Here is a 15,689-nt window from a genome sequence, read left to right as displayed (position 1 = left end):
ATATGAGTCTGATTATATTAGGTTGTGATTTATCACTTTTTTTAACCACTATAACAATGAATTAAAAATCGAACCCTGATGATTATGCCACATGGAGCTATGGGGATTCATAGAACCCGGTTTGAGAACCATGGACCTAGATGATCAAGATTTATCAAGAATATAAACTGTAGTGAAAGCTGCATGCATCCAAAAATGATTCATAACACATGGCATAGATTAAAAGATGTGGCTCAAGATAAGTGTTCACATGTAACCAAGCTCACTAACGTAAAATAACGTGTCATTTTTTCCCCAAATAGACATCTTGACTTAAGGAAGTGTGGGAGTGAGCTGGTAGAGAAAACATGGTAGCAAACATCTGTCCAGATTTATTACTTCTGAAGCAAAGCATAATTAGCCCCGAGTTTCATCTGGGTTCTCTGGTTTCCTCCAGCTGTTCAAAAACATGGCGGTAGATTGGAGACCGAGGTATGAAGGAGTGTGCGCACGTGTGTGTGTGTGTATATGTGCTTCTCCCAAGGTTTCTGGAGTAGGCTCTGGATTCATTGCAACCCTGCGCTTACTAAAGATGAACAAACAAATAAATAAAAACACTATTTTCAAAGCACACAAGACAACCAGAATCGAATTGTGTTGTTTATTTGATGGTATCACAGCGGAGGCTTTCTGACGTATGTTTGCAATTCAACATTACAAAATGCACACAGTATTCATGTAGTCTACGTGAAAATGCACTCTTGACTTCAAAAATCAACTGCCAAACATGGAGAGAAAGAAGGTCAAGGCACATCATCTTACAGAGAGCAGAACAAGTTAAGACCATAAAGTTCAGACAGTGTTCTTCTGAGCAGAGGATCTGCGCACTGAGCCAGTGCTTGGTCACCAAATAATGTCAACCTTCCTCACCACAGAATCTGGTTTTTTTTTTTTTCTTTTTCAGGTGACATTAAAAACATGCTCAAAAGCTCACCGACATTGTGCCCTGGACTTTGACAGGTCCTATTTTTTGGTGTTAGATATTCCATTCTGCAAAGGACATTCTCCTCCTAACAGCATCAAACAGAGTTTTAACAGCACATCAATTCAGCAAACGAATCAACATGTTTTCCTGAAGGGAAATTCGTCAGTACATTTTCATTGGCTTTGACATGATCACAGTTCTAAAGCTCCCCCAACTCAAGAGGCATTAATGGACTTCAACAAGATAAAAAACGACTCTAGACAAAACCAGGAAATCGTTCGAAATCTATCGTTAGCACAACATACGTCCTACACTTCTACCTTGCCTTGGGATTAACTAACACTTAAGTCTTGATTTAAATAATGGAGCCACATGGGCACCGTACACGCTCGGCATCTTTTTTTTTTCTTTTTTCTCCCAGTTCTTTTCAGTCATTTCAGTACACAGCTTCCACTAAAGTAAAACACAAAGACAGTGGGAACATAACTTAAAATGATATAAAAGAGGGCCTAAACAGAACACAAAACATTAAAACGAATCTAAAGGGGGTCAAAGTGGGTTACAGGGTTAGTGTGGAACTTTTAGTAGTAGACCGAGAACAGCAGGAGTCACGCTGTACTTGACGCCTGTCCTCTCTTCGCGTCAGCATCTTTAATAGTGTTCCTCTATTGCTAATGAAGGTCATTTTAACACATTTTCTTTCGTGCTAAGAAAATAAACTTAACCCTAACTGATAGCAGGACTTTGTAAGAAGGATACAAACTGAGACCGGTAAAATAGAATATTTCTAAATATCAACCTTAAAAAAATCTCTAAAATAGTTCAATTAAATAGATAATAGCAGTTAAGGTTGCAGCAGTTTCAACGGCGAGGGGAAAGTCTGAGGAGGTGGTCGCTATGCCTCACTTGGTTCTCCACGGCAAGCCTCAGATGTACGGATACTGAGAAACTCTACCGGGACTGAGCTGATAGCCGCTATAAGTTCCGCTTCCTCTAGTGGTGCTGGTGTTTGGGCCCACGTACGGGTGGGCGGGGAAATGTTGCTGGTAGTGGGCGGGCAATCCATGGACGACGCCACTCACTGGCTCTTTGGGGATCAGACCGGGTGCGTAGTGGCCGGCTGGAGCGTGGACGGAAGGGGACGAGCCGTGGACGAGGAGCTGCTCCATGGTGCGAGGGGCGGACCCGGGGTACGGGTATAGGCCGGGAGCACTGGTGAAAGACACGGCCTCCTGGAGGCGGTACTGAGAGGAAGAGGGCGGATACGTCTGCTGGCGCCGCAGCGACGAGCCATTAGTGGAGTCTTGAGATGACGAAACTGTAGTCTGTAGAAACATTTTTTATTACTATTAAAAATTCTAAAATGTCCTCACCACATCTATTGCTTATCTATAAGTCAATGGCATAAAGCTACGAGATGGTCCAAAAGTCCACTACTAAGAGCTGTTTTATCCTTTATTAAAAACTAATCAAACTGTCAGAGTATAGTTCTCAAAGGAAATAACAGCAATCTGATATTAGTGACTCAAAGTGGTAAAAAAACTGATTATGCACAAGTTTCCAATTTAAGGCCCACGGCCCAAACACAGCGGATTCTTTCTCAAGTGGACTCTTTTGGACCCTTTTTAATCATGCCTTCTCAACAAGCATACTCTAAGAGTCACTCTTGTGATAATATATATGGAGCAGGTCCTCACCTGGCTGAGGTTGAGTGGTTGAGATCTGCTGGGTTCCTGCTGATTAACACTCTCTCCTGAGCTGCAAGGCTGACGTGTGGCCACCCTCTTCGGTTTGATGTAGGAATTCTGTGGGACTCCTTTATATGGCACAAGAAGATATATGTTTAAAATGTGCTTAAATCTGACAGACATCTGAACACCTTAAACACGATGCTGTAGTCACGACTGTAAAATGGCCAAAGTGATTAATCCATTCTCATTTAACATTAGCATTGTGGGGGATACAACATTAGAAAGTATATAAACTTACATTATGCTAATATTTACAACACTGAGCAGCTGCATATTTCATAAAAATGGGAAATTATAGCAAGCTTGATAACAAGCAATGGTTCATGCTGAAATTTTAAAAACCAAAGTAGTGACAAGAGAATGAAAGGATGCTTCATAAAATGTGTATAATAAAAACATCCTCTTGAACTGTGTTGCATTCATGGCTCAGAAAAGCAGACTATGGTTAACGCTCACCTGGAGCTGCTTTGGTAGATGCTAAGATTTCCCCCGGCTGCATCTTCACTGAAGGTACGACAATCGCTAAAGACTTTGCCAGACGTGAGGTCTGAGCTCCCACAGTGCCATTCCGGGGCAGAGGGGTCAGAGGGCTCGCGGTGGAGGAATCCGAGTCCAGCACCGTCACACAGCTGATAACGTTGGCTCTCTGACTGGGTCCACAGCTATGAGGAAAAACAGCATTCAGTTAGGACTTAAAAAAATCTTAATTATTACTTCTTACTCTAAATCTTAGTATTACAGCATAACGTATCCCATTAAACCCCAAATTCACAGGAACCATAAAGCATTTAAACTGATATAATGAAAACTGTCTTCTCACAAGTGACCTAATTTTTAACCAGTCCTTCAAATTTAAAAAAAAAAAAAAAAAAAAAAAAACTCTATAGTGAACATGAAGTGACCTCACCTGGCAGGGTGAAACTTTCTCTCATCCTCCTCATCCGAGTCACTGTGAATGGTAATGACGCTGACAGCCGGACTTGGTGTGTCGGAGATGATAATTGGCTGGGAGAGGGCAGCGTGGTAAGAAGAACAGCTGCAGTGAAAGAACGAAAAGATGACAATTTAGTCTTTCTCTAAAATCTAATTGCTAATGGAATTACACACACCCAAAAGTTCAGTTAGACTATTTCATCCAGAGAACAGATATAACACACACACAAAATCAGAGGCCATCTATGACATCCTAACATTTAATATGATAACACTAAGTTTACACGTCTCTACTTTACGAAAGGAAATAAAAGTAACCTTCTCAATTTTTTTCTTCTTCACATTTTTAATGAGTATAAATGTGTACAGATGTTCCTATGCCATTTTGAACATTAAAGCTAATTAAACAATTTATTATTCTACGTAGATTGTTGTAGGGGTTTAAACGTGTACCTGTTGCTGGTGTCTCCACCTCGAGCCCTGTTCCTCTTGCTCTGCGAGGGCCGAGCAGCGCTGGACACTCCACAGCCGAGGGACTGAGCAGCGTCCAGTACGTGAGGGTTCTGCTGGAGAACTGTACCATGAGAAGCCCTGTGGAGAATGATTATGCCGTTAGACAAGGACCATGAAATAAGGATTTAAATAAGTGTTCGATGACTTCCCAGTTAGTCAAGAGCTGAGGTACATTTTATCATACATAAAGACTCCTATAGGAATAAACTGTCTCAGAGCAGGAATAAATGATCCAGACTCAGCTCTCATGACACATTATATTAGTGCATTCATTAGGGTACATGTCTTTAAGGATAGCACTCTAGCCCATTTAAAACATTTCAGATACCGTACTGCAACTTTAATTATATTCTGGACTATTTTAAATAGCACAGAAGATTATCTTTCCAGGCTGTACTGTGCCTACCTCCAGGTTGGCGTCTGCTGGGCAGAGTTGTCTGAGAGGATGGTTTCCAGCGGTGAATCGGTGAGGGTTGATGCCGTGCCTGCTCCGTGAAGGGCCATGCCTGAAACCTGCTGCCAGGCTGAGGGCAGGAGGATCTGCTGTGTGCCCGTCTGCCAGGCCTGCTGTGAGGACACACACAAGCTCTAGGTTTTATAAAGCAATCTACATGTTATATTGCTTCACAGAGTGTAACACATGTTATCCTTTTAAAGTAACCCTGAATAAGGTTGTCAAATCAAGGTTGCCAGGACAAGTAGGATCTGAAACACGCAGTAGTGCTTTTAATAAGTTACACAAGGGTGTTTATATATATATATATATATATATATATATATATATATATATATATATATATATATATATATATATTTATACACGCACACACACACACACACACTGTGTAGATGTGTGTATACTGTATATATAAACGCTGTAGCAGTACAAACATATCCAAATTTGATGGGAAAATTGTGCACCTGGCAACACTGCATGCATATTCATAGACAGTCTCAATTTTAACGTTAAGAAGTACTTCAATACTCACAGTAAAACTCGGCAAAATATTGTGTATATGAAGAATATTAGATAAAAATGCTGAACATGTACTTATAATTAATAACACAAAATGAACATGGATGGTATGACGTTACAGTCCTTTCACCAGCATGCAGATGGAATGCAGGTAGCTTGAGCGTGACTACACACATTGAAGCGCAGCCCAAACTCAACAATCCAGATCTGCATCAAGTCCACTGCTTTCTTTTTACAAAGTCTAAAAAAAAAAAAAAAAGCCCAGAGCTTTTTGCGAAAGCACAGGCTTACTTTCATCACATTATGAAGCCAAGACCAGCACGCCGTGCAATAACCTTTCACAAGCGTTTAATGAAGAAAGAAGGATGAAGGGGGAAAAAAATTCAAACAGGCAGTCGAAGCCCAGTGACCTGTTGGAAGAGCACTAGCTGTTAAAACAGATTAGAATATGAATAAAAACAAAAAGACGACTTTGCATAGAGAGCAATCAGGTCATAAACAAAAAAAAGAGCCATGGCTTTGATGGCAGAGACAAAAGAAGACCTGTGGAACAACAAGGCTATGAGGAAGAATGTGAGCCTTTTTTTGTGCTGTGGACAAGGTGACCTTCCTCCCCTGAAAGAAGACGAGAAGAGCAGGAGGTGGGGGAAGGGGGAACACCACGACAAGAAGCTGCAAGCAGCAAAAACGGGCGAGTCAGCACATGCGTCCCATGCCTGGAGCAGACCTGCACTGAGAGAGAATGGAGGGGGGAAGAAAGAAGGAGAATCTAGGAGAGGGACAAATGGAAGACAAGCTGAAAATAAGAACGAGAGACTGGAAGAAGGGCAGAAAAGAAGGGGGAAATCAGAAGGAAAAGGAATGATCTGTACCACCCTACAAAGGCAAAATACATGAACACTGAACCTCATAAAAAGCATTCTGTGTCCAGGTAAATTTGAACCTTGGTCACAACAGTTCATTCTTTATCATTTTGCCTTCATACAGCAGTGTAGATAGAAGAAAGAAGAAGAAAGACAAGAGCAAGGAGATTCCAACAGCAAGGGAAAGAACGGGGGTGGGGGGATGAAAGATGATCATGTTAGTGTTGGAGTCCTGGGTGGGTCTCTCTTTACCAGCACGGTGGCTGTCTGCTCCAGGAGGGAAGGCCTTCCTGCCCCGCAGCCCAGCGCCAGGGGCAGCGGGTACTGAGCGGCCATGGGCACGCCCGCTGCCTGTGGATGCAATGTGGCCACCATCAGCGGCGTACAGGAGCCCTGTGGACGAGGTTTCGCCAAAAAGGAGGGCAAAATGCAAGGGAAGGTTAGGAAAAAAAAAAAATCACTCAGGGTCAAGAGTACAAGGCTGCGGATGTTGTAAAGATGTGCAGGGCCTCCACCTTCCTCTCCCTGCCACCTCCATTCATGATTAAAATCAGACACGATTTAAAGATCAGTCATTCTGCAGGCAGACAGTGACACACACATGCACACAGTCTTACCTGGGTGAGCATGCCTGGCTGAATCTGGAGAGACTGTGTGTTCTGGCTCTGCTGGACCACTGGAACACCGTTCTCCATCCTCACTGGGTAGCTGGAGGTCTTACTGGAAGATGAAAGACCTTCAAGGAGGAAAAAAAAAAAAAAAATTCACACACACAAATGAATATCACGACCATGGACAAACCTCAAAATCAAACATCCCAATATTGTAACTAATATACATACCCCTTGTGAGTTGCCTTTAAAGGAAAAGAGCTACAAAACTTGTACCTTTTTGGGGGCGGGACTAACTTCTGGGCCAGAAAAATGTACACCAAAGCCAGAAATGATAACCCTAACTAAACTTCCTGCAGGGCAATAATGTGAATCATAGATAGTAAGGTGTCTTTTCTATGATTATACTACATGAATATCAATGTTTTTACCACATTCTCTCCCACCCGCTAGCCCCTATTGTACACCAACTAAACTGCAAGGGTGAAGGCTAACACGTGCTTCTTAAGGCACATGAAGTGAACCACTGCATCTTTTCAAACAGCCACTCATGCAGCGTTGTATGAGGAAAGCACTTTTTAATCTCTTCTGTGTACATGAGGTAACCGGTGTCCGTGATTGGTTAATGGCGCTCTGATTGATGGGAGAGAGGAAAGAAATGCTTTACAAATTGCTGCTTTAAGAAAAATTTTTTTTTGATCTACAGTATGTATAGCCTTTCATTTGCTATCCTGTACACTATTTCATGGATGTGATATGCAAATTTAAATAACATGAAAAAAGTATAACGATGTACAATGCTTCTATTTACCCTGTATGGTAGTGGGTGGGCAGACGATGAGGGTCTGCTGGAACGGCTCGCTTTGGCCACACAGCTGAGGTGGGCGGCTCTGAAGGGGGATGCTGGATTGGGCCAGACCCGGGATGTTTATGGTGGCCTGTTGATAAAGAGCTGGCTGGTAATTGAGGAGAGGCACTGCTCCTCCGGCAGAGGGAACCTGAGAACATGCGCACGTGCGCACACACACAGACACACAAAACCATTCCAATGAGTAGAATCTTGAAAGTCTATTACTGCCAAAAGTATAAAGAGAACAAGCCTTTGCACTCACACTGCACCTGTGGAGTACAGTCCGCTCAATTTCTTGTTATCTAATCTCTACACTGTCAAGATGATTAAATACGAGACTAAGGCCCTTATTTACAATCCTCAGAGCAGGTCTACTGTTTTTGAATCTGCTCTGCTTCAGCATGTTCTTGGGTCTATTCTCAGTGTACGCGTAAGAATGTGTGGAAAAGACACACTTTGAGGACAAAAGTGTAGATATTCTGACCATTCGAGAACACAATATCAAGCTTGTAAGTAAAGAACAAAAAACACAACAGGGGTGCTGTTATAAGAAAATAATGAACAATGGGTTAGTGTAGCACGGCCCGACACGAAGCCGAGGAAACCGATTACTGAGTGTAACACAGTTCCATTTAACGTTGTGGAATGTCCATAAAACTAGTTAGGTAGTTACCTTATAGCAACTATAACAAGTTGTTCCTTCACCAGCCTCTCTAATATATATATATAAAAAAAAAACACTTTCTAACTTAAATTGACAGCTTTACCTCTGATTATTAAAGCCCAGACACTAGAGACTCCTTCCATAAATGTTAAACATCTATTAACAGAAACCTTCACTCTATGAACGATTTTGTTTTCTTTGGTTTATTACAGCACCTATCCTACAAAGTTCCTGTAAATTAGGTGTTGTTATAAATTTAGAAATGATCATGTTTTAGAATGAGTATTAGCATTAATATAAACCTGTATAGTAAACCTGTTATAGAAAAGTAATGACTACCTTCTGACCAGTTAGATTCAAGAATTCAACAGCGCTGTAGTATTATATCCATTAAGTCATATATTTGGATTTCAGGGTTTATCATGTAACTTGAACCAGTTCCATGAAGTTATAGAAGGGAAATCACACATGGAGATCTAAAATATCCCACAATCTAGTACAAGAACTACTATTATTTTGTCCGTCCATACTAATTTTATTGTTCTGCCTTTTTTTTTTTTTTTTTTTTTTTTTTTTTTTTTGACAACCAGGAAAAAGGTCTAATAGTAGGAAGTCAGTGTAGCAAGTATTACCTCTGATTAACTGAAGAAGTCCCTTTGCATCAGAGTTAAAATAGTCCAGAATTGTTGACACTAAACTACCACACACATTTGGTCTCAGATCAGCAGTTGAGCCATACCTGGTTGTTCTGGTTGAGCTGACTACTGAAGGTCACAGTCAGGTTGCCCGCAGCACCAGGAACAGTATTAGCAGCAAACAGAGCTTTCCCATTGTCATAACTGCTGTTCCTCCTCTTACATAGCTCCATGTTCTGAAAGCACGACTTCACACTGAAACAAGAAAAAGTGCTTAGAACCTTCAGTAGATTATATACAAACTCAAATCTTTGCTCAAGCAGTCCCTATGATAAACCTTTACACTGTGTTTCCTTACTGAGAGCTGTGAGGAAAGTCCAGCAGATGGCTCATAGTGACAAATGGATGTGCCAGGGTCTTGCTGGGAGTGATTCTTTTATCAGCGTCGAGCCGCAGCATCCGTTTCAACAGGTCGATGAACTCCCGCCGGTCGGCTTTCTCCGCCAGCATGTCCGTGCCCTCCAGGTGAGAGGACAAATTGACCTGGAACAGGATCGGCATCAGGGCAAAGGTCAGGGAGAGGTATTTTAAGCAAACAGATCTGTGGAAAAACTTGGATCAAGTAGTCTGTGTGGTGAATTTATTTTATTTTATTTTTTAAAATACCTGCATCATGTCATCCAAGCAATTGAAGATGTACTTTCGTGCTTCTTTGGACTTAATGCCCATTTCTGCCTCATGCTCTGCTGGGGTCTGTGGGACAAAAATTGACATGAGGTTTTGCAATTCCAGATTTATTCAGTTTCAATGGTGAGAAAATGATACAAATAAATAAACAAAAAGAGCCCACCTTCAGTCTCCACAATGGATAGCTGGAGTCAGGACCTCTGTGGAAAAAACGGCTGGTCTTTGTGCCGGCGCTCAGAAGATACTCTGCTGGCAAACCCTGAGTCTGAGAAATGTAGCGAATCTGCAAGAAAACCAAATCGTCTTTTATTACTGTGCATACTAATAAAATATATTATTTTGATCCAAAGAGAATGTTATCTTACCTGGTCATACTCAGACGCTCCAGGATACAGCGGCCATCCGAGGAAAAGTTCAGCGATCACGCAACCCAGTGACCACATGTCAATGGCTTCACAGAAGGGCAGGCCAAGGATGATTTCCGGTGCTCTAAAGACAGAAAAAAAACCATCAGGGATGAGATCTAATATTCAATAAAGTTCTCAGTGTTATGTTGTTTGTTAGCTGTACTTAAAATTAAAAAATAAACAATACATTTTTACTGACTCAAAGATAAAAAGTGAACATTTATAGATTTAAAACAAACTTGAATAGCATTTCCTATTAATGAAGTTTATGTCCTTACAGAAACACTAATAGACAATCAGAGGAAGCTTTAATATCATCAACAGTATTCGGAAAATGCCTAAACACTTCTGGACCCACACACACCTGTAGTAGCGGGACTGCAGGTAGGTCGAGCACACGGCCTTGGAGACGTGGCTGGCTGAGCCGAAGTCGATCACCTTCACCCTGTACGGCTGCCTGACGGGATCCACCAGCATGATGTTCTCGGGTTTGAGGTCGGCGTGGATCAGGCCCAGACTCTTCAGCTTCATGAGCGCCGTGGCCACCTGCTGCAGGATGGGCCGGATGTGGCGCAGAGGCAACGGGCTGAACTTGCTGTGCTTCAGGAAGTCATAGAGGTTCTGCTCCAGCATCTCGAACACCAAGCACGTGTGACCTTTGTGTTGGAAGCACTCGTAAGAACGCACAAAGTTGTATTCGTCTGCATTCTCAGCGCTCAGCCTGTTCAGGATGCTCACCTGAGGACCGAGAGAATTGACAAAACTAAATGCATATAATGACGACCAAAGTGCATAACTTATATTAGCGTTTGCAGTTATACTATTAATGCAGCTGAAATCAGTAACATTAATAATAATAATGTCTTTTATGTGTATCCATGTCTACAGCAGACATCTTAATGTTTTATGTGCATTTCCTGACCAATGTTAAAGGAGCACTTTGTAATTTAAGAGCCCTCTACTGGGGGCGAGGAAAATTACGATTGCAATGACCTGCGATTCAATGGTTCCTGGGGCGCTAAATTAAAATACCCCTTGAATTGCTTTTAAATGGAACAGCACACTCGTTCGATCTGGGGGCAGAGCTCATTTCTGGGCCAGAAAAATGCACACAGAAAACCAGTAATGAACATAGATTTGTAATATTTGTTGCATAGCAATGCTTTGAATCACAATGTTTTGACTCTTTTACCTTCTTTTACCATTTCAATTATATTTTAGACATCTAGAAACACAAGCGGCAGCTTTAAGCTAAATGATTTGACAGTTGCTTTAGATAAGAGTGCCTGCCAGATGAGAAAGGGTTGATTAAAAAAAAAAAAAAATCTGAATGAGATTTTATCAGAGCAAGGAAAACCTTAAAATGAGCAGTTTGTAGAGGACTGAGAAAGCTCTGCCAAAAAAAAAAGACACTATGAATATCTAACCTCTATCTGCCCTTGGCGTGCATATGACGGATGGTTCTTTAGGATCTTAATTGCCACAATTTCATTGGTGCCCCTCTTCCAACACTTGGCCACCTGTCCGAACGTGCCGCGCCCGAGGAACTCCAGCACTTCATAACTGCTAGACACAGAGCAGAGGATCTCATGCTGTACCAGCTGGTAGTCTCCTTCACAGTTTGAGCTGCTGCTCTTCGTGGTTGGTGCGGAGTGGGCGATGGACTGAGCCGTGGTGCCAACAGCAGCGGTGCGGGCGGAGAAGGCGGGCGCTGACAGCTCCTCCAGGATCTGGACGCTCCCGCTGCCACTGTTAGCCCCTGCTGACCTTTCCGTCTCCTCATTCTTCCGCTTCACTCCATACCTCTGCCCGCGGGTGGCGTGGAGATCTGAGGCCTGGGTGTTGTGGGATGCCCCGCGGGCCTGGGCGTGGCTGCCGGTGCTGTCGGCAGCTCGAACCACCACTTGGCAACGAGAGGCAGGCGGAAAGACCAGGCCCGAGGTGCTGAAGGGGAGAGCAGGAGCAGGGTTGAAGCTGTAGGAGCCGTAGGCTTCCGTGTCCCATGCGCAGCTCTCCACCTTCATCTTCTTCACCCGGCAGAAGGCACTGGAAGACACGGATGGGGGGGAGAAGACTTGCAGCTGCGAAGCCATGCCTGGAAGAGGAGGCTGATTTTATTTATGCATCTACAAATCTGCACCACTCATATGTAATGTGACTGTGTGCATTAGAGGGCGGTGTCACATGTACCAGAAAAGAAAAAATGAAGACAAAAGGTTCGTGTTTCACTAGAGCAGAGAGAATGCATTGAAAAAGGTTCCAGGAGTACTTCATGTCCTGCAGGTTTTAGTCTTTTCCCTTCTCTAACACACCACTGCAACTCAGGAAGGGCTGTTAAATACCTGATTAGTTCAATCAGGTGTGTTAGTGCAGTGGAAACACTAAAATGTGCAGGATAGCCAGTATTCCAGGACCAAGAATAGGAATCTGGGCTGTATGTCATCATTTGCTGCAATATTGCGCTGACCTGTGTTTTGCAATGCCTTCCATTTTTCATGCACAACACCAGATCTTCACCATAGATTTACCCTATTTACCTCTTAAAATTAACCTGTTCCCGATTTTGTAGCTGTAATGTATAATTACATTATATATTATATATATTATATATATTATATCGTGTCTCTTCAGACCACCCCATATTGTTTTGCACTAGTTCTGTCTTGGTTTGAATGTTGTTTCTTCCTAACCCTGATACCATCTGATACACTTCTCTAATCCGCCAATCAGCATTTGCACGATGCATAGCTAAAACCTAGGTGTGTACATCAAGCTCCTTTGCGAAGCTGTGAGAGATTACGCTTACCCACAAACCCCTACTCTGCATATTGATGCAAATATATTTACGTCCATCTCTTCAGTAGAAATCAGCATGAACCAGTAATCTAGCCGATAAAAAGCTGATAAAAGATAATGGACAGGGTTCAACAAAATAATCAGAGACAAGTATCTGATCAGGTCTACTGTATTGTAATGTTTGCAGCATTACTGCACTGTTGATGGTCTATCATCATTTTCCCAACTATATATTTATATATGACAAAAGATCTTGAATAGGAAAAGTTTTCCTCACTTCACACACACAAACACAATACCCTGCATAACACTGCTAAGGAAATAAGTGCATCCATAACTGCGAAGAAACCCAGGCAATACTTTTGGACCATTTCAGTAAAGAGAAACTATATTAGACGTCCTTTGGTATTCGGTGTAAACTTTATGATTAGTGTTTTCAGTAGCTCCTAAACGACTCCACCCGTTTCTACACAACTGGACTATCTGCCCCCATTCACGTTCACCACGTCCAACAACACTGCACCCAGCCAGATCTCACACAGCCAGCAGTGTTACACTGCCTCATCCATGATTCAGTCAAATCAAATGCACTATACACACTGTAGAAGACATCATTTTATATGCTATGTAGTGCATTTTTTTTGCATAAGGCACAGAGAGCCAGCTGAAATTCAGCCCTTCTTTATGTAGCCTGCAAACTAACATTAGCTCCCAGGCAGACGACGCTGCAGTGCAACCTCACAAAAACACCAGATAAACAGCTGACTGAGTAGGAAATTACTTGGAAAATATGTAACCAAAAACACGTATTAGTTATCTCGAAGGCTGGCATACCTGAGTTCATTCGTCCTCTTTTCGCGGACCAGTGCAGAGAGGTTTAAATCCCACCGCTGTCGGATTAGGCCTTCATTGTTAGCTCGCTAGCTAGCTTTCAACATGGAGCCGGCGGCCCGCAGCAGCAGCCTAGACACCAGGCGACAACAAACTCACATCAGTCCTTCACAAACAAATAAACTCATCAGTCACAGACAGATTCAGCTCGACGCCCTGTACTTTTAGCCCTCGAAGTCAAATGGTTTAAAATGTATTCATAAGTATGAGCCACTGGAAAACGGCAGCTGGGTCTCACCCGAACATCGCAAGTCCGATTATCAGCTGCTCGACTCAGGCTTCCTGCCCGCGAAACTGCGCATGCGCAAACAGTTCAGGCTCTCCCCCTCTAGCTCTCGCGCACGCGCACGCGCACAGTCGCCCTTCCCGGGAACCACGCGCCCTGTTACTAGAACCCAGAGAGAATGTCACGCAAGGCCATAATTGGAAATTACACGGTAAACGTCATTCACCGGAATAATCATCGTGTCTCCATGAAATCTGTACATTCCGTGTTGTGACTAACGAATGAAACTGGATGTACTCGGCTGAGAGAAAAACAGCAGGAAAACAGTCCAACTTTACATTTCATACTCACTCATATGCAGCTACAAATCCTGTAAAGAATGTATCAGTGTATTAATACTGACAGAAACCAAATTCATTTCTGAATGGGACATAAACATGTATCACTGTGACTTTTCATTTACGTATGCAGTCTGGACTTTCTTCAATAGAATTATTTTTATATTATATATAAGAAGGCCAACAGGCCCGAGCAGCTGATCTAAATGGACTAACAGAACTAAGCCATGAAGATAAAAGACATCAGTATCAGGTTTAATGACTGACATCCAGATCAGATTATTTGCTCTCAATACAGCTAAGGCCAAATGTTTACACACACCTATTTTTAACTCAATTTTTCACAACTGCACCCACTTCATGTTACCACACATTCCCTGTGTTGTCAGTTAGGGTACCTACTTTATTTCGTAAGAGGTATTTTCAAAATAATACCAAAGAAATTGATTTATTTCAGTTTTTATTTACTGTATTATATTTTTAGTGGGTCAAAATAGTACATACACTTCATTAGTATATGGCGACATTTTTATCCATTCCTCCTGACAGAACTGGTGTAACTCAGGCAGGTTTGTGGGCCTCCTTGCTCAGACATGCTTCTTAATTTCAGACCACAAATTTTCTATGAGATTCAGGTCAGGGCTTTGTGATTTGGAGATATGCTTAGGATCATTGTCTTGATGAAAGACCAAGTTGCACCCAAGTTTTAACGTTCTGGCTGATGTCTTGACATGTTGCTTCAGTATTTCTAGATCTTCCTTCCTCCTGAGCAATCAATTTTCTGCAGTGCATTAGCTCCTTTTCCAGAAAAACAATCACACATCATGATGCTACCACCTGCATGCTTCACATTTGGGACAGTGTTCTCCAGATTAAAAGCCTCACCCTTTCCCCTCCATACACAGCGCTGATCATTATGGCCAAACAGTTCAACTTTTATTTCATCTTACCAGAGAACACTACTTCCTCCAAAAGCCTAGGTTTTTGTCCTGGTGTTCACCTGCAAACTTCAGTCTGGCTTTTTTAAATGCTGGTCAGGCCATGGCAACGTAGACAATGACTCTATTAATGGTAGACGTACATGGATGCACTCCCAATTAACTTTCTGAAAGTCTATATTAATTTCTGGAATTTTAAAGACAGTTTAAAGAGACATGTAGTCTATCAGTTACAATCATGTCAGGTGATCATACAGAGGGAAACTTCCCCTAGATTTGATCTCCATTTGGGCTGGTATTTTATAGGCTGCTTCTCTGACACATTCATACCACGTTATAAGCAATAACTGAGAAGGCGCAAGTGAAATACAGCTGCTGGGTGGAATGAATGCAAACGAGGTGAATTATTTACTCAATCTTCCTTTTCACCCAAAATGCCTCTGGAGCAGAAAAACTAAAAGTAGATTGAATAATCAATCACCATGTAACCAAAGTACAAATTATACAATAATTAGAAATCACAAATGCAGCTGCCTATCTGTCATTAGTGTGTGTGTGTGTGTGTGTATATATATATGTGTGTGTAATAGCTTGCCCATATCATTCTTATTACGCTATCGATAAGACCTTGTGAGACAATGCATTA

The 15,689-nt window shown here is 42.2% G+C and overlaps 1 protein-coding gene across 4 annotated transcripts; it reads right to left on the bottom strand.

Moving 5' to 3' along the window:
• Positions 1-626: 626 nt before the first annotated feature.
• Positions 627-13,938, bottom strand: hipk1b (homeodomain interacting protein kinase 1b). Of its 4 annotated transcripts, XM_026935394.3 has the most exons (18): positions 13,780-13,938; positions 13,485-13,613; positions 11,282-11,949; positions 10,219-10,592; positions 9,813-9,936; positions 9,611-9,730; positions 9,427-9,513; positions 9,119-9,303; positions 8,865-9,015; positions 7,423-7,609; positions 6,618-6,736; positions 6,253-6,393; positions 4,568-4,728; positions 4,102-4,239; positions 3,623-3,751; positions 3,172-3,377; positions 2,662-2,780; positions 627-2,289 (listed from the first exon to the last, which is right to left on the bottom strand). In XM_026935394.3, the coding sequence occupies exons 2-18, from the start codon at positions 13,492-13,494 to the stop codon at positions 1,891-1,893; spliced, it is 3,318 nt and encodes a 1,105-aa protein (XP_026791195.1). In that variant the 5' UTR covers positions 13,495-13,613; positions 13,780-13,938; the 3' UTR covers positions 627-1,890. The 4 variants fall into 4 exon arrangements, with proteins under 4 accessions (XP_026791195.1, XP_026791196.1, XP_053082957.1 ...); XM_026935395.3 differs by lacking the exon at positions 6,253-6,393; XM_053226982.1 differs by lacking the exon at positions 11,282-11,949.
• Between the last annotated feature and the right edge of the window lie 1,751 nt (positions 13,939-15,689).

The sequence above is a fragment of the Pangasianodon hypophthalmus genome, chromosome 20 (genome assembly GCF_027358585.1).
Source record: "Pangasianodon hypophthalmus isolate fPanHyp1 chromosome 20, fPanHyp1.pri, whole genome shotgun sequence".
NCBI classification, from domain to species: domain Eukaryota; kingdom Metazoa; phylum Chordata; class Actinopteri; order Siluriformes; family Pangasiidae; genus Pangasianodon; species Pangasianodon hypophthalmus.
The sequence above is the reverse complement of the archived record's forward strand: the minus strand, read 5'-3'. Positions and strand labels throughout refer to the sequence as shown.

Coding starts and splice junctions, on each gene's coding strand:
- hipk1b (XM_026935394.3), bottom strand. Junction 9,304..9,426: donor GCTTGGATGACATGATGCAG/GTATTTTAAAAA, acceptor ATCCTGTTCCAG/GTCAATTTGTCCTCTCACCT. Junction 6,394..6,617: donor AGCCAGGCATGCTCACCCAG/GTAAGACTGTGT, acceptor CCTCGTCCACAG/GGCTCCTGTACGCCGCTGAT.